Here is a 19,562-nt window from a genome sequence, read left to right on the forward strand (position 1 = left end):
TAGAGAAGACAAAAATAAATAAACTTTACAGAACATCTAGTTGTAATAAAAAATTAAATCTATTAATAAACCTATTTACCACAGAGTGTGTAAAATACTGATTTTGGAATTCTGGAATGTAAATAAACTACCTTTGCTAATGTTAACCATTGAACTTTGGTTCACGTTAGCACACGTTAGCCACTGTGTGTCTGCATTATCATTTGCATTAAATCAACCAAGAATTTACTTTTTGCGCTTTTCATACGAGTATGAATATATATTTGAGCCCATATATGAGCATTAGTTCATCTCTGAAGCCAAACTATAACTTACAGAGTACTGAAGACAACCCCCCCCCCCCCCCCTCCACTTCTTAACTGATAAAGTCACGGCCAACATGGGGGAAATATAAACCTAGTTATGAGTGTTTAGCTTGATAGCGCCTGTATATCTACCCTCAGCTTGTGTCCCTCATGAACTGCATCACATTATATTCACAGAAATAACCTGCAGATTAACTCTTACCCAAAGAATAAATAAATGCTGAATTTATCCAGACAACACTCTGTGCTCTCTGAAAATGCCTTCAGAATCTGACTAACACAAAGCTTTAGCATCTTTTTGAAGAAAAGAGGAGTGACATTGTGAGTTTCTGACACTGACAGTAAAGCTGTAATGTTAACTCCAGATTTGATAAACAGATCATTAAATGTCTAAAGTCACATCTGACCGCTGCTGTTGCTGCCAGTAATTTTTAAAATGGCCAATAAAAAAACTACACAGCGTTCCAAATTATTATGCAAATGATATCTTTCTCTAATTTTCACAATTAGTCAATGCAAATGACGGTCAGTATAATTTAAGTCATCAACCATTAGGGTATAATTAAAATTGTATTAAACAAACCTCCTTTGATGTAATATTTACTGAAATCAACACTATTTAAATAAAAAATATTCTAACAGGGCATGTTACATTTTAACATAGGACCCCTTCTTTCATATCACCTTCACAATTCTTGCATCCATTGAACTTGTGAGTTTTTGGACAGTTTCTGCTTGAATTTCTTTGCAGGATGTTAGAATAGCCTCTCAGAGCTGCTGTTTTGATGTGAAATGCCTCCTACCCTAGATCTTTTGCTTAAGGATGCTTCAAAGGTTCTCAATGGGGTTTAGGTCAGGGAAAGATGGTGCCCACACGATAAGTTTCTCATCTTTTATGCCCATAGCAGCCAATGACACAGAAGTATTCTTTGCAGCATGAAATGTTGCATGTCATGCATGAAGATAATTTTGCTACGGAAGGCATGGTTCTTTTTTTTGTACCATGGAAGCAAGTCAAAAACTTTCATAGCCAAGGTCATTTTTACACCTTTAGGGACCCTAAAGGGGCCTACCAGCTCTCTCCCTATGATTCCGGCCCAAAACATGATTCTGCCACCTCCTTGTTGACGTTGTAGCCTTGTTGAGACATGGTGGCCATCCACCACTCCATCCATCTGGACCATACAGGGTGGCACGACACACATCAGTAAACAAAACTATTCTTTATGTATGTCTGGGCCCACTGCAACTGTTTATGCTAGGTGGCCGAATAGTAGGTTTATGCACAACTGCAAGCCTCTGAAGGATCCTACACCTTGAGGTTCATGGGACTCCAGAGGCACTAGCAGCTTTAAATACCTGTTTGCTGGTTTGTAATGGCATTTAGCAGCTGCTCTCTTAATCCGATGAATTTGTCTGGCAGAAACATTTCTTATTCTGCCTTTATCTGCACGAACCTGTCTGTGCTCTGAATCAGCCACAAATGTCTTCACAGTACGATGATCATGCTTAAGTTTTCATGAAATATCTAATGTTTTCATACCTCGTTGACGTATTTCGGCAGAAGAGAGATCCTGGGAAATAAACTGTACCTCTAAAATAAAACACCACTAACCCCAAATAGTCCATTAAGCTGCCATCTTCATCTCTGTAGCAGTTTGAGAGCATCAGTTCGACAGGGGTGAAGTGGGTTGTTAAAATCACATGATTGCAACTCAGCGCAGCTAAATTGCCGACTTGTGTTAATGTGTTCTTGAGAACAAAGCGCCATCTACTGGTGGCACTAGGTAAATGAATAAATAGGGCTTGAATGGGCGTGTTTGACACGCCTTTCTGGCAGGAGAAAGAGGGGAAATCACACCATCCATACGGCAGTCGCATGCCATTCACACGGCCGCGGCTATTTGACGTGGCTCCCTCTGTATTCTGAAAAGTATAAAGTCTATTGGCTTTAACACCCCTGGTCCCCAGAGTGATCTTTGCATCTTTGGTTAATTGTCCCTGAACTATTAACGACAAAAACACAATTGCAAACAGAAACACAAAACAAGTATGTACTAAATAGAAGTAGAAAGTAAAAAATTATATTTACACATTATTGTAATTAAGTATTTTTTGTGTATCTGTAATTTTACTTTTACATAAGTATGTTTTGTTTGAAGTATTGTACTTCCCTACATTTAAAATCATATTCGCAACTGCGTAAAAAATAAATGAATGAAAATAAAAAATAATTTAAAAAATAATGTAACCAGAAAGGAAAAAAATTGCACCCTAGAAACCACTGCACTGATTAATTGATTGATGACAATCAATTCATGTCACAAGAAATAATGAAATAATGAAATTATTTAAACAGAAATTAAACTTAAAACAAAATAGAATTTTTTATATTATATATATATATATATATATATATATATATATATATATATAAATGTATATATATCTTCCTCTAAAAGAAACTACATTACAATAAACAAAGTTTTTGTCACCCATTTGCATTCCAAATATAACGAATGCATATTAACAATAAAAAGAATTGAATTAACAGTGCAATAAACATTGAAACATACCTAAGAAAAAATAGCGAGGGCCACAATCAGTACATGCACACGGCAACATGCTCACATCTCAGGTGTCCTGTAGCAAGCCAGACAACATGCTAATAAGGCTAAATCTCTGTCACAATAAACATTGCTAAAGTTCTTTTTTTTTTAGCAACCAAAAGCAATTATAAACCCTTAAACACATCGGCAGCAACATGGCATATGGTTTCCATGCAGTTTAAGATGAAATACGTTACTTAAAACAAAACAGCTTACACAAGGGAGGGAGAGAATTAGTACACATCTTACCTGCAACAGCGCCTTCCAGCTTTTGCAGGCAATTCGCTATTACACCACATGTGTAACTACCGTGCATTACTATAATTAATACGCCCCCCCCCCCTGCAACAACAGGTAGCTAGGAACTATTGTACAGGTAACATTCAACTTATTTCTATAACAAAACAGCTTGTTTTGTTATAGAAATGTTTTTGTTTCGTATACTCATTTTAATGAAACAAACATTTCTATAACAAAACAAGCTGTTTTGAGAATGTTCACCCAAAATAAAGATAATAAAAATTAACTCAGCTACATACTCCACCCCCCCTGAACTTTTCAAAACTCCGACTGTGAGTTAATAGCCTAATTCTAAGTAACATTAACATAACACGTCATTGTTCTCTCACATTACAATACTTATGCAACAAACTGTCTCCCAATTGAAAGGGACAAAAGAAGCTGGCCAGACTTGCTAATGTTCACTTGCTCAAGAAAATGCCTTATACACAATCTTATTCTAATTAATCGATGACCATTTTTCCTAGACTGAACTTTCTCAAGAGGGCTATGCATGCTCTTAACTCTAATTATTAACCTTCTAAGGACCTTTATAGTAGTTAAGCTGACTGTTGATTACAAAAATGAAGTCTTGGCTAATCCACCAACCACATCATCGGCTGGTGCACTTCTCTGCATCATGTTCTGAATCAGTCTGTTAAAAGGTTTTACTCTTGTTCTGATATTCCCCACTTTGCAGTGTTTCTGTAATTGATGTTAATATGGAGTCCAGGTAGTTATTGGAGGCTCAGGTAGACTTATAGGAAATTCCAGTCCTGAAATATTGAGCAACTGCAGCCAAGTCAAGTCCTCAGAGAAACAGCTGTCAATATCAGTGAAGGCCAGATCTGTCTTCATGGTAGAGTGAAACTGTCCCCAGACACCGAAAGCATCCCAAAGAGACACACAGTTCAATTCAATTCAATTTTATTTGTATAGCGCTTTTAACAATTCTCATTGTCGCAAAGCAGCTTTACACAATCAGAAGAAATACTTAACTCTGTATGGAATGAAAGTGTGCAAGAATCAAGATGAGCAGATCGTCCCTGATGAGCATGCCGCGGGCGACAGTGGCAAGGAAAAACTCCCTGGGAGGGTAATAGGAAGAAACCTTGAGAGGAACCAGACTCAACACGGAACCCATCCTCATTTGGATGAAACAGAAAGCAGCAATTGATCTGCAATTATACAGTGTGTTAGGTGGCAGGCAGTTCAGCTATAACAGTTGGTGTTAATTGATGTAAATATGGAGTCCAGGTAGTTATTGGAGACAATTGCAATCTTGAACTATCGAGCAACCACAGCCAAGTGAAGTCCTCAGAGAAAGAGCTGATGACACTAGTCGAGGCCAGAACCATCTTTATGGTAAAGTGAAACCATCCTCAGACACCAGACACATTCCAAAGAGACACACGGGTGTGACATTCATGTGACGAGATCTCCAACTAGAAGCGGGGGACCAGGATGGGTCAGACAGGTCCGGACGGCAGAGGGAGTCTGGATCACTGGCAGCTCAGGAACGACATGTGTAGCTCGACAGAGAGAGGGAAAGAGAGGGGGAGAGAGAACACAAGAGCTGGGAGCAGAAGAGGAGAACAGTTAGGTCTGGTCGCAGTCACATAATGTATGATGTGAATGTATATTGAGTGTAGAGTGCAAGCAGCAACTCCGGCAGGACTAACTATAACAGCATAACTGAAAGGGGAGAGCCAGAAGGAAACACAGACATGAGGGCTCCCTGAGATGTAAAGCAAACAATCACCTCACTGTCAACAAACCTGAGTGATCAATGAGAGTGGGGAAGACAGCATCTAAACATACCAGTTCATTATACTACTCTGAGTCCCCCAGATCTGCTCCTTTACCTAAGGCTAATCTATTTATAAAAATGCTTGGCTAAATAAATAGGTTTTTAGCCTGGACTTAAACACTGAGACTGTGTCTAATTCTCGAACACCATTTGGAACGCTATTCCATAACTTTGGGGCTTTGTAAAAAAAAGCTCTGCCCCCTGCTGTAATTTTCATAATACGCGGTACAGACAAGCAGCCTGCATCCTTTGATTGAACTAAGCGTGGCAGATCATAAGACACTAGCAGTTCACTCAGATACTGCGGCGCGAGACCATTTAATGCTTTATATGTCAAGAGTAGTATTTTAAAATCAATACGAAATTTTACAGGGAGCCAATGAAGTGAAGATAAGATAGGGGTGATGTGCTCGTAACCTCTGGTTCTAGTGAGGATTCTTGCTGATGCATTCTGGACTAGCTGAAGCTTATTTATGCACCTAATTGAAGAACCAGACAGTATGGCATTACAATAGTCCAACCTAAAGATGATAAAAGCATGAACTAGATTTTTTTGCATTGTTTATAGACTATATACAGTCGTGTGAAAAACTATTTGCCCCCTTCCTGATTTCTTATTCTTTTGCATGTTTGTCACACTTAAATGTTTCTGCTCATCAAAAACCGTTAACTATTGATCAAAGATAACATAATTGAACATGCAAGTTTTTAAATGATGGTTTTTATTATTTAGGGAGAAAAAAAATCCAAACCTACATGGCACTGTGTGAAAAAGTGATTGCCCCCCTTGTTAAAAAATAACTTAACTGTGGTTTATCACACCTGAGTTCAATTTCTGTAGTCACCCCCAGGCCTGATTACTGCCACACCTGTTTCAATCAAGAAATCACTTAAATAGGAGCTACCTGACACAGAGAAGTAGACCAAAAGCACCTCAAAAGCTAGACATCATGCCAAGATCCAAAGAAGTTCAGGAACAAACGAGAACAAAAGTAATTGAGATCTATCAGTCTGGTAAAGGTTATAAAGCCATTTCTAAAGCTTTGGGACTCCAGCGAACCACAGTGAGAGCCATTATCCACAAATGGCAAAAACATGGAACAGTGGTGAACCTTCCCAGGAGTGGCCAGCCGACCAAAATTACCCCAAGAGCGCAGAGACAACTCATCCGAGAGGCCACAAAAGACCCCAGGACAACATCTAAAGAACTGCAGGCCTCACTTGCCTCAATTAAGGTCAGTGTTCATGACTCCACCATAAGAAAGAGACTGGGCAAAAACAGCCTGCATGGCAGATATCCAAGGCGCAAACCACTTTTAAGCAAAAAGAACATTAGGCTCGTCTCAATTTTGCTAAAAAAACATCTCAATGATTGCCAAGACTTTTGGGAAAATACCTTGTGGACCGGCGAGACAAAAGTTGAACTTTTTGGAAGGTGCGTGTCCCGTTACATCTGGTGTAAAAGTAACACAGCATTTCAGAAAAAGAACATCATACCAACAGTAAAATATGGTGGTGGTAGTGTGATGGTCTGGGGTTGTTTTGCTGCTTCAGGACCTGGAAGGCTTGCTGTGATAGATGGAACCATGAATTCTACTGTCTATCAAAAAATCCTGAAGGAGAATGTCCGGCCATCTGTTCGTCAACTCAAGCTGAAGCGATCTTGGGTGCTGCAGCAGGACAATGACCCAAAAAACACCAGCAAATCCACCTCTGAATGGCTGAAGAAAAACAAAATGAAGACTTTGGAGTGGCCTAGTCAAAGTCCTGACCTGAATCCTATTGAGATGTTGTGGCATGACCTTAAAAAGGCGGTTCATGCTAGAAAACCCTCAAATAAAGTTGAATTACAACAATTCTGCAAAGATGAGTGGGCCAAAATTCCTTCAGAGCGCTGTAAAAGACTCGTTGCAAGTTATCGCAAACACTTGATTGCAGTTATTGCTGCTAAGGGTGGCCTAACCAGTTATTAGGTTCAGGGGGCAATTACTTTTTCACACAGGGCCATGTAGGTTTGGATTTTTTTCTCCCTAAATAATAAAAACCATCATTTAAAAACTGCATTTTGTGATTACTTGTGTTATCTTTGACTAATAGTTAAATGTGTTTGATGATCAGAAACATTTTGTGTGACAAACATGCAAAAGAATAAGAAATCTGGAAGGGGGCAAATAGTTTTTCACACCACTGCATATATATATATATATATATATATATATATATATATATATATATATATATATATACCTTTACTTGGCAATATTTCTGAGGTGAAAGAATGCTATCCTGGTGATATTTTCTACATGAGCTTCAAGTGAAAGACTAGAATCTATAATCACTACAGTTACAGTATGATCTAAAATCTTACTTCTAGCTGCATGCGGCTCCTGCTGCGTCTTATCAGGATTAAGCAGAAGGAACTTAATTAGTATCCAGTTTCTTATATCACTTATGCATTGCTCAACTTGAGCAAGCTGTTTTCTCATCTGGTTTTGCTGAGACATATAACTGTGTGTTGTCAGCATAACAATGAAAACAAATACCATGCTTACAATCTGTATGTTGCCCAAAGGAATCATGTAAAGGTAAAAAAGCAGTGGGCTTAAAACTGAACCCTTTGGAGCACCGAACTCCACTAGAGAACATGCAGAATAATCACCATTTAAATCTACATACTGATAACGATCAGTCAAATAGGATCTGAGCCAGGAGAGGGCTGTACCCTGAATTCCTACTACATTTTCTAACCTGTGAAGGTGAATACTATAATCAATGGTGTCAAAAGCTGCACTGAGGTCGAGTAATACAAGCATAGTCAAACAACCTGCTGTCTCTGAGCTGTGATGGGGCCTAAATCCTGACTGATACAGTTCATGTATGCCATTTTTATGTAGATATGAGCATAACTGCTCCACTACTATCTTTCACAGAATATTAGAGATAAAGGGGAGATTTGATATCGGCCTGTAATTGGACAGCTGACAGGGGTCGAGGTCAGACTTCTTAATTATTGGTTTAATAAGTGTTACTTAAAAGATTTTGGAACATACCCAATGCTAAGTAAAGAATTATTTATATTTAACAGGGGTTCTGTTATTTCTGGCACCATTTGTTTATAAAAATGTGTATAGAATCTACTATACAGGTTAATGAATTTGCAGAAGAGATGAGTGAAATTAGTTCATTCTCTTCAAAGGGAGTAAAGTATTCTAGGTTCTGATCAGACATGGTTAGTTTATCATCTATAATAATTACATTGTCCGCTTTCAAAGCCTCAATTTTATGCCTAATATTTACAACTTAATTATTATAAAAGTCCTCACTATTTGCACGATGTTGTTGTGGAGATTTCTGAAGTGGTCTTATTTCTGCTTAATTTGGCGATGGTATTAAATAAAATATATATTTGTTATTTTCTATAAGAGTGGAGAGATACATCGATGTAGCTACACTACGCTTTTCTATAGTTCAGGATGCTCTCCTTCCATGCTATTTGAAATACTAAGAATGTAGTTTGACGCCATTTACATTCTAATTTCTGAGCGGTCTGTTTTAAAGTGTGCATGTAAATGTTATACCAGAGAGCGAGTTTCTTATCTGTAATAATTTTTCCTTTAACTGGAGCTACATTATCTAAGGTATAACGGAACGTCGACTCTAAATATTCAGTCGCCTGATCGAGTTCTTTGAAGTCAAATGGTCATTCAATCAAAGCTGGTAACTCTGGGAGATTACTGGTAAAGCTCTGTTTGGTAGTTGATGTGAATGTATGATTAATACGGTAGCACGGCGCTGTGCATACATTATTACTAGACACACTTTAATTAAGACAATATAGTGATCTGAGATAACTTCAGACAGTGGAATTGTAAATAAATTTCTTATACTTAATCTGAAGAATATCATTAAATCTTAAGTGTGACCTGCTTTATGAGTGGGTCCTACTACAAACTGGTTTACTCCTACCGAGTTCAGTATGGACATAATTGCTGTACTCAGAGGGTCTTCTGGATTCTCAAAATAAATATCAAAATCTCCAACAAGTAATGCTTTGTCAACAGAAATGTTTGAGAGGCTGCAAATTCACTAAGAAATTCAGAGTACGGCCCTGTAAATGATAATAAGCGGGATTGACTGAGCTGACTTCATATTTGTAGCTACACTTGTTATGTTACTATAGAGAACTTCAAATGCATTAAATTTGTGTCCAATTTTTTTTTACGATAGTCAGATTATCATGGTAAATAACTGCGACACCTCCTCCTGCTGGTGTATGTAGCTGTATCCAGGAGGACTAGCTTCATTTAGAGCTACATAATCGTGCTGTTTAATCCAGGTTCCTGTTAAACAGTATATGAAACTTCTGATCCTTAATAATTTTATTAACAATAACTGCTTTAGATGCGAGAGATCTAATATCTAACAGTCCTGTAACAGCATTCAGTGTGCTCTGAGTTTGTGGTATTTATGTTAATTAAATTACTAAAACAGACTTTCTGAGTCTTTCTATATTTTTGCTTAGCTCAGGGAACAGACACTGTCTCAATATGATGAAACCTGAGTCTCTATGCAGTTAGCAGACGGTTGGATTAGCCTGTCTGTCTGCTCCCTGGCCTGGGCTCTGGATTGTCACCGATTAACTAGGCCTCTTCGTGGGATGGACACTGTCCCGCCCTAACAGGCCAGCTTTGCCCTCAAAGGTCTTCCAGTTATATCTATAAAGCCCACAGTATTTTCGGAGCACCACCTGGAAATCCAACTCTTCAGCGACTATAACCTGCTGTAAACTATGTCGCCATGTCTCATTGGGGTGGCACCTTGAGTTTTTAAAAACCACAGTGTACAGCATAGTTTCCCACCTGTCCGCTAACTTTCTGCGGCCATGTTCACCTCTGTTTGCTACGATAACCTAGTCTCCCTCCTCAATGTCTGCCCTTTTTGTCTTCAGGTTATACAAGTCTACCTGGCGCTGCAGGCTGGAATCAGCATTGACTTGGACCAAAACGAGAACTTTTTTAAAATCCTCGCTCACACTCTTGACATAGCGGTCATAGTCTATAATATAGTTGTCTTTCTTCACGTTGTGAAACATAACATCCACTGACAATCTGGGAATACGCCCATACATCAGATAAAAGAGGGCGTACCCAGTTGACTCGTGAGCTGTACAGTTGTATGCAAAAGTCAGTGTCTGCAACATCTGTGGCTATTTACTCTTATCACTAGTTGGTAAGGCTCTAATCATGTTCCCTATGGTTCTGTTTAACCTCTCAGTGTGGCCGTTGGCCCTGGGATGGTATAGCGTTGTCCTCGACTTATTGACACCTCTGTAGTAGCTCCTGGATATACTGGCTCTTAAAACTCGCTCCTTGATCTGAATAGATCATTTGGGGAATTCATAGATGCAAAAATGCCTATCCCAAAGCAGGTTTGCAACTTGGTTTGCTGTCAAGTCTGAACAGTGGAAGGCATGGACAATCTTGATAAAGTGGTCAGTCACCACCAACATATCCACACTCTGTCCTCTGGAATCCTCTGCAGACCAAAAATCCCGACAAACCAGCTCGAGGGGGCACGTGGTTTTGATACTTTTAAGTGGGGCTCTGACTTCTGGCTCCAGCATCTTGCTAACTACAAAGCGTTTGCAGGATTTGACATTTTCTCGGACATCATGTTCCATGGTGGTATTAAAAAAATCTCTGCCTTGCCAAATACATCGTTCTACTCTGGCCTTGGTGGCCGGCATTATCATGGACACCACGCAGAACATTTCTGACTAAGAAAAAAAGTGTCACATACTGGTGGCATCTCTTCCCAGTCATTAAATCCTTACACAATCTGTACAAGATGCCATCAAGCATTTTCAGTTTCTCCCATTGGTTCAAGGTTTTAAGAACCTTTGATGACAGTCCGGCCCGCACTTTTTTTGATGGTTGTCTTCCTCGGATGACAAATGAGAAGACTTGGGACAATGTAGTATCTCTCCCTTGCTTATCCTGGAGCTCTTGGAGTGAGAAGACAGGCAGGGCCTTTTGGCCAGGTGGGATCAGTTGCTTCAGATCTTGAGCTAGCCAAGTAACCACCCTCTGATTGGAAGCTTGGTTCCACTCTCCATGGCCTGCCAGGATTGCTGCTACTTCACCACTTGTCATGAAGCACTGCCCCAGGCTCTTGAATGGGAATGAGCAGTTGACACCCTGGTGGTTGGCACTGCCTCCTGGACCATGCCCTCTCTAATCTGTTCGGACTCCTCTAACAACACTTTATATGGCTCCTTTTCAAGTTTGGGCTTTGTGAGAATGTAGGTTAATGGGTTGTTATCGGTCCAGATGATGAAACAGTGTCCTTTCCACCAGTGACTAAACTTACCAATGAGACGTGGTGACAAAGCTTACAGCAGGTTATGGTCGCTGAACCGCTGGATGGTCAGGTGGTGCTGCGAAAGCAACGTGGGCTTCATAGATAATTTGAAGACCTTTAAGGGCAAAACTGGCCTGTTAGGGTGGAACGGTGTCCATCCCACTCGAGAAGGTGCTGCTCTCATTTCTTGCAGTATAGCTCATAGTCTCAGAAAAGGCCTAGTTAATCGGTGACAATCCAGAGCCCAGGCAAGGGAGCAGACAGACAGGCTAAACCCAGTCTTAAGTCGTCACCCAGGGTTAACTGTATTGAGACTGTGTCTGTTCCCCGAGCTAAAAACAAATTTAGAAAGACTCAGAAAGTCTGTTTTAGTAATTTAATTAACATAAAGACCACAAACTCAGATACTGAATGCGCAGCCGGCACCTCTGATCTAAAGCTAGGACTGTTAAATATTAGATCTCTTGCATCTAAAGCAGTTATAGTTAATGAAATTATCACAGATCAGGAGTTTGATATACTCTGTTTAACAGAAACCTGGATTAAACAGGACGAGTATGTAGCTCTAAATGAAGCTAGTCCTTCTGGATACAGCTACATACACCAGCCTCGGCTAACTGGTAGAGGAGAAGGCGTCGCAGTTATTCACAATGATAATTTGACGATTGAACAAAAACACGGACACAAATTTAATTCATTTGAAATTCTTTATAGTAACATAAGTGTAATTTAACTATATTAAGTCAGCTCAGTCGATCCCGCTAATTGTCATTTACAGACGTCCAGGGCCGTACTCTGAATTTCTTAGTGAATTTGCAGATTTCCTCTCAAACCTAGTCGTTTCTGTAGACAAAGTGTTAATTGCTGGAGATTTTAATATTCATTTTAAAAATCCAGAAGACCCTCTGAGAACAGCATTTATGTCCATACTGGACTCGGTAGGAGTAAATCAGTGTGTAGTAGGACCCACTCATAAAGCAGGTCAGACTTTAGATTTAATGTTATTGTAGCTTTTTTCCGCCGGAAAGAATGCTGGAGAGACGAGTGAGCTTATTTGCTGCCCAATGCAATGGCTGGGAGTACTTTATTAGGCACACAGCATGTATGGCATGAGCAGCACATTCACACGGGAACCCACATCCAATTCAGCCTCAGCATGAACCGGAGCACATTTCACACATCACACCCCCACACACACAAACAGGGCCGAAGCCACTCACCCAAACACCCTTCCCCATCATGGTGAGCACACCGACATCCCCGCAAGGCATGCTGGTCGTCAGCCGCCGCCCCGCCCACGCCACACTATTATTCGCATTAAGTAAAAGAAATTTATTCACAATTCCACTATCTAAAGTTATCTCAGATCACTATATTGTCTCAATTCAAGTGTCACAGTAATAATGTACGCACAGCGCCGCGCTACCGTATGAAACGTACATTCACATCAACTACCAAACAGAGTTTTATCAGTAATCTCCCAGTGTTCCCAACTTCGATTAGATCACCGTCTGACCCCACAGAACTCGATCAGGCGACTGAATATTTAGAGTCGACATTTTGCCATACCTTAGATAATGTAGCTCCAGTTAAAAGAAAAAATATTAGAGATAAGAAACTTGCTCCCTGGTATAATGATCACATGCACACTTTAAAACAGACCGCTCGGAAATTAGAACGTAAATGGCATCAAACTAAATTGTTAGTATTTCAAATAGCATAGAAGGAGAGCATCCTGAACTATAGAAAAGCACTTAGTGTAGCTAGATCAACATATCTCTCCACTCTTATGGAAAATAACAAAAATAATCCTAGATTTTTATTTAACGCTGTAGCCAAATTAACCAGAAATAAGACCACTGCAGAAATCTCCACAACAACATCATGCAATAGTGAGGACTTCATGAACTTTATAAATAATAAAATTGTAAATATTAGGCATAAAATTGAGGTTTTGAAACCGAACAATGTAATTGATGCAGATGTTAATCTAGCCATGTCAGATCAGAACCTAGAATACTTTACTCCCCTTGAAGAGAATGAACTAATTTCACTCATCTCTTCTTCAAATTCATCAACCTGTATATTAGATCCTGTACCGACACATTTTCTTAAACAGATAGTACCAGCAATAACAGAACCCCTGTTCAGAATAATTAATTCTTTACTTAGCATTGGTTATGTTCCAAAATCTTTTAAATGAGCAGTTATCAAACCAATAATTAAGAAACCTGACCTCGACCCCTGTCAGCTGTCCAGTTACAGGCCAATATCAAACCTCCCCTTTATCTCTAAGATTTTGGAAAAGATAGTAGCGGAGCAGCTATGCTCATATCTGCATAGAAATGGCATACATGAACTGTGTCAGTCAGGATTTAGGCCTCATCACAGTACAGAGACAGCACTCGTTAAAGTAGTAAATGACATTCTTTTGGCCTCTGATCAGGGTTGTGTAACTATGCTTGTATTACCCAACCTCAGTGCAGCTTTTGACACCATTGATCACGCTATTCTTCTTCACAGATTAGAAAATGTAGTAGGAATTAAGGGTACAGCCCTCTCCTGGCTCAAATCCTATCTGACCCATCGTTATCAGTATCTAGACTTAAATGGTAATTATTCTGCATGTTCTCTAGTGGAGTTTGGCGTTCTGCAGGGTTCAGTTTTGGGTCCACTGCTTTTTTCCCTTTACATGCTTCCTCTGGGCAACATAATCCGTAAGCATGGTATTACTTTTCATTGTTATGCTGACGATACACAGTTATATGTCTCAGCAAAACCTGATGAGAAAAAACAGCTTACCAAAATTGAGCAATGTGTGCAGGACATAAGAAATTGGATGCTAATTAACTTCCTTCTGCTTAACCAGGATAAGACAGAATTTCTAGTCATAGGACCGCATACAGCTAGGAGTAAAATTTTAGATCACACCGTAACTTTAGATGGCCTTTCTGTTCCATCAAATGCAACAGTGAAAGACCTTGGTGTGATTATTGATTCCAGCCTTTCATTTGAAGCACATGTAGATAATATTACCAGGATAGCATTCTTTCACCTCAGAAATATTGCCAGAATAAGAAATTTATTGTCGCTAAACGACGCAGAAAAACTAGTTCATGCTTTTATCACCTCTAGGTTGGACTATTGTAATGCCTTACTGTCTGGTTGTTCAGCTAGATGCATAAATAAGCTTTAGCTAGTCCAGAATGCAGCAGCGAGAGTCCTCACCAGAACCAGAAGATATGAGCACATCACCCCTATCTTATCTTCACTCCATTGGCTCCCTGTGAAATTTCGCATTGATTTTAAAATACTACTCTTGACATATAAAGCATTAAATGGTCTCGCGCCGCAGTACCTGAGCGAACTGCTAGTGTCTTACGATCCGTCACGCCTACTTCGATCAAAGGATGCAGGCTGCTTGTCAGTACCGCGTATTATGAAAAATACAGCTGGGGGAAGAGCTTTTTCTTACAAAGCCCCAAAGTTATGGAATAGTCTTCCAAATAGTGTTCGGGACTCAGACACAGTCTCAGTGTTTAAGTCCAGGCTAAAAACCTATTTATTTAGCCATGCATTTTTATAAATAGATTTGCCATAGGTAAAGGAGCAGATCTGGGGGACTCATGGACGTAGAGTATTATGGTGAACTGGTATGTTTGGATGCTGTCTTCCTCACTCTCATTGATCACTCAGGTTTGCTGACGGTGAGGTGATTGTTTGCTTTACATGTCAGGAAGCCCTCATGTTTGTGTTTCCTTCTGGCTCTCCCTTTTAGTTATGCTGTCATAGTTAGTCCTGCCGGAGTCTCTGCTTGCACTCTACAGTTAATATACATTCACATTATACATTGTGTGACTGTGACCATACCTAACTGCCATCTCTCCTCTTCTTCTCTTCCCCCCCCTCTTTCTTTTTCCTCTCTCCTCCTGTCCCCCCTTTCACTCTTTCTCTCTCTCTCTGTCGAGCTACACATGTCGTTCCTGAGCTGCCAGTGATCTAGACTCCCTCTGCCCTCCGGACCTGTCTGACCCATTCTGGTGCCCCGCTTCTGGCTGAAGATCTCGTCACATGGATGCCCCGTGTGTCTCTCTGGGATGCGTCTGGTGTCTGGGAATGATTCTCTCTACCTAGAAAATGGTTCTGGCCTTGACTGGTGTTGGCAACTGTTTCTCTGGGGACTTGACAGTTCGATAGTTCATGACTGGAACTTCTTACAAGTCTACCTGGGTCTTCAATAACTACCTGGACTCCATATTAACATCAATTAACATCAGCTATTATAGCTGAACTGCCTCCCACCCTACACACTGTATAAATGCAGATCATTTACTGCTTTCTGTTTCACCCAAATGAGGATGGGTTCCCTGTTGAGTCTGGTTCCTCTCAAGGTTTCTTCCTATTACCATCTCAGGGAGTTTTTCCTTGCCACTGTCGCCCTCGGCTTGCTCACCAGGGACAAACTGACCATTTTGATTCATACAAATTCACATTTCATACAAACCTAAATAATTCTTTTGACTATGTAAAGCTGCTTTGCGGCAATGACAATTGCTAAAAGCGCTATACAAATAAAATTTAATTGAATAAAAATTGAAGACACGATGTAGGGTGTATCTCTGAGAGGTGAACTTTAATCATTCAAAATAGGTCGAAATAAGAGTCCTTTAAAGCTGAAAAGTCAATTGGGTGAACAGCACCCTCTAGGGAACAACCCTGACAGTTGTTGTCAGGAATATTTTTTTTCCAGAATATTAAAGGAAATCATATAATTAAAGAAAGGTGTAATTGTCTCTTTGCATTCTTGCAGATATAGTGTATTATATAAATATTACTACTAAACATAATGTAATTACAGATAGCAGCAGAAATTAGATTACTGACTAAAATAGTAAAAACTTTGTAATAATGACAGTGCTAATAATCTATCTCTCTTTCTCTCTCTCTCTCTCTCTCTCTCTCTCTTGTAGACAGCAGGGAGGAATGTGTGTTAGGGAGTCTTCCTCTCCCAAGCTATAAGATTTTCTTCTGCTCTCCAAGAGAATGTAAGAACAGGAAGTATGCCTTTAAGGTATGTATTTGTGTGTTTGTGTTTTTCGTGTCTATTTGTGCATCATTAAACACCTGTGTCAATAAATCTTGACAGAAATTTCATTTTGAGAAAAATGCATTGCATTTAAAGGTGTGGGTGTGTGTAGGTGGTTCATCAGGGAATGCGATCATATTTCTTCAGTGCTGAGACTCAGGAGGACATGTTGGGTTGGGTCAGAGCTCTCAGCCAATCAGCATGCATGGAGAATGATGATCTCGTCAACAGGTTCTTAGATATTACCTCAGATCTGACAAATTAGAGCAATTAAAACTAAACATAAAACACATTCAAGACCACATGTTTATTAAACACTGTATGTCTGTTGTAGACGCTGCTCCAGTTATCATGACTTCTCTCAGCTAGGAGGCAGCAGTGAATCAGAGAACCCCCTGCATGTGTATAGAACCCAGAACAAACCATCTTACTGTACTGCGGGGAATGGGGACATGGCAGATCACAAGGGGAGACACAGAGTTACACAAAAGTAACATATTTTCAGATAAAGTACATCATCCTGTGTTTCGTTTCTCTTTTTTACAACTCTTTCTTTTTTTCAGTTCTGGTATTCGAACCCGATCTCTGAGTTTGGACCGTATAGGGGAAGATCACTTGCTGTATCAGGGGTCAGGCCCATCAACCCCCAGAAGTCATTATGAGTCACGATCTCAAAGCCCACTGGTCAGAGGTGACCTACGACCTCAGGTATGTAAACTCTGCATACCCCAACTCATAAAAATTTGTTCTAGCCAGAGGAAGCATAAAAAAAATCTCTTTCTCTCTCTCTCTCAATTTCTATCTCCCCATCCATCTGGCTGTCTATCTCCAAGTCTTTTTTTCACTCTCTTTCTGTTTTATTCAGACCTCTTCTTTCTCTGTAAGGATGTGTCACTCATCTCTCTCTCTCTCTCTCTCTCTCTGTGCACATGTGCTGGGTGTGAGGAGAGCGTGTGGAAGGCTGTTTGGCATTTTGCCATGTTTCGAAAGACTGTTTTTCCCCCACTGTTTTATTAGTAAATGTTATTACTAAAAAGTTAAAAGTTTAGAATGACAGAGAGTGACCAGGTCACCATGGTCTTTGAGGCCGGTCTCTCCAACATGGTGTCAGGTGTGTGCCAGAGGATGGAGTACAGGTGGAGGAGGTGCTGCAGTTAGGATACAAAAATATCTACTTTGCCTCCTGAAAGAACAAACCGGTGGTTTTCCTGACCAAGAAAGAATGAAGAATTTAAGCGTAGATGAACAACCATTTTGTGGAGCGTTCTTAAAACATGACATTACCCCTCTGTCTGTCCCAGCCATGCAAATGGTAGTCTCTAATGTGCCCTGTTTATTTAGTATGGAGAGATAATGAAGGAGATTTCACTTTGGGAAATTCACCAGCACCGCTGGCTCCAGCATGAAACACGTCCTGTCCTTCAGGCAGGTTTTAATGATTTAAAACATCCAGGAGGGGGCATTAAATGAGAATTTTAAGTGTATGTATGGTGACAACAGTTACACTGTCTTTGTCACCACGTGATGGCTATAAATAACTGAGAGGTCTACACAGAGCTGTGCAGTTAAGAGCTCAAAGGGCAACTCGGACAGGATACAGCAGCAGCAGCAGCAAGAGGACAGCCAGTGGGAGAACACCGGGGAGCCGGAGTCTACAGTGGGCATTACCGGCCCCCAGAACAATGACATACCCGAGTCACATACCTGACTCAAACAGGTCAGACCTCAAAACACCGACACCACAGAGAGAAACACTGCATCTGGTGATAGAAACAACACAGAGACAGAAAACACTATAAGCATGAATTCCCGACATGCTACAAGTACCGGTAACAGTTACCCTGTCCCTAATGTCCTCATGGATACACAACAGCAAGAGGAGAAAAAGAACCACTGGCAACCGACAGAACACAAAAACTACAGTTAGCATGTGGGGTAAAGGTGAGGAAATGTTACACAACACAAGCATTTAAAGGAAAACTCACAGTCAGTCACTGAGCACAAGTCTACAGGACAAAGATGGAGCATAGTGCAACACTTCACACACGCTTGGAGAACTGCACACAGACGTAGAGGAACAAATCAACCCCTTTTTACAGCTGACCGAAAGAGGAAAGAAACAGGTGGTTAACACACTTCTTCCAGGGAAAAGTAAAATGCTCAAAACCCTCGCATCAGGAAACAAGAAACTGAAACCTGCTAAGGAGAGAATACTGACCATGGAAATGGACAGTACCCTGAGTCAGAATAAGAGTATGAACATGAGTACAGAATCATGACCACAGAGTGTGAGACTGTAAACTATAATGGGGTGAATGAATGAAAAAATAAAAAAATGAACTAAGACTATAAAAGAGATTGGTTATATGGTAATATATTATGTGTATGTGTGTATGTTCAGTATGTATGAGTATTTGTAAGTACATAAGTGTGTATGTATGTTTATATAAATATGTATATTTCTCTCTTTCACTCTGTCTTTGTTTTTTCATTTAGGTTTATTCTACACATTACTCACCTGTACACAAAGCAGAAAGCAAGGTATGCACTAGACACACACACTGTATGCATTGCACACACTATACACATAATACACATACAACATACATGTTATATCACTCAGGTATTCTCTATACTGCACATACAAACAATATGAATAAAATCTACATACCTTTATTTTATGCTGTGCATTCTTTCTCTCTCTCTCTCTCTCTCTCTCTCTCTCTCTCTCTCTCTCTGTAGGGGATTCATTCTGATCAACTACCCCCCTTACCTCTCTCCAAAATTACCCACAATCCTCCTGGCCCTTTCCATTACAGTACTGTTTCTGTATGTGTTTCCATTAAGTATGGTCTTGTATAGTATTACAATCTGTGTCTATATTATTAAGGCCCAAGCACTATGGGGTGTGCAGATCATTTTGTTTACCTAAGGATTATATTTTTTCCACCATTTTGGGGATCTTAACATTCTCAGAAACTCATGTAAATTGGCAGACAGGTTGGAATCTGCTGAGAGTCTGAGTATGTCAGAGAGTTGCATGGCCTGGGGCACTCAGGGGCCCCCACATGAAATTTTCACATAGAACCCAGTGCGCATTTAGAGCTCATTAG

At 40.1% G+C, this 19,562-nt stretch overlaps 1 protein-coding gene across 2 annotated transcripts in view; it reads left to right on the forward strand.

Moving 5' to 3' along the window:
• LOC128520856 (pleckstrin homology domain-containing family A member 7-like) overlaps positions 1-19,358 on the forward strand; it is a 70,849-nt gene extending 51,491 nt beyond the window's left edge. For both annotated transcript variants that reach the window (XM_053495282.1, XM_053495283.1), the window contains exons 5-10: positions 16,334-16,434; positions 16,562-16,680; positions 16,784-16,939; positions 17,013-17,157; positions 18,946-18,990; positions 19,192-19,358. In XM_053495282.1, coding sequence (XP_053351257.1) covers positions 16,334-16,434; positions 16,562-16,680; positions 16,784-16,939; positions 17,013-17,157; positions 18,946-18,990; positions 19,192-19,311 — 686 coding nt within the window. In that variant the 3' untranslated portion in view covers positions 19,312-19,358. The remainder of the gene's footprint in view (positions 1-16,333; positions 16,435-16,561; positions 16,681-16,783; positions 16,940-17,012; positions 17,158-18,945; positions 18,991-19,191) is intronic.
• Positions 19,359-19,562: the final 204 nt, after the last annotated feature.

The sequence above is a fragment of the Clarias gariepinus genome, chromosome 4, assembly GCF_024256425.1.
Source record: "Clarias gariepinus isolate MV-2021 ecotype Netherlands chromosome 4, CGAR_prim_01v2, whole genome shotgun sequence".
In the NCBI taxonomy this organism is placed as follows: domain Eukaryota; kingdom Metazoa; phylum Chordata; class Actinopteri; order Siluriformes; family Clariidae; genus Clarias; species Clarias gariepinus.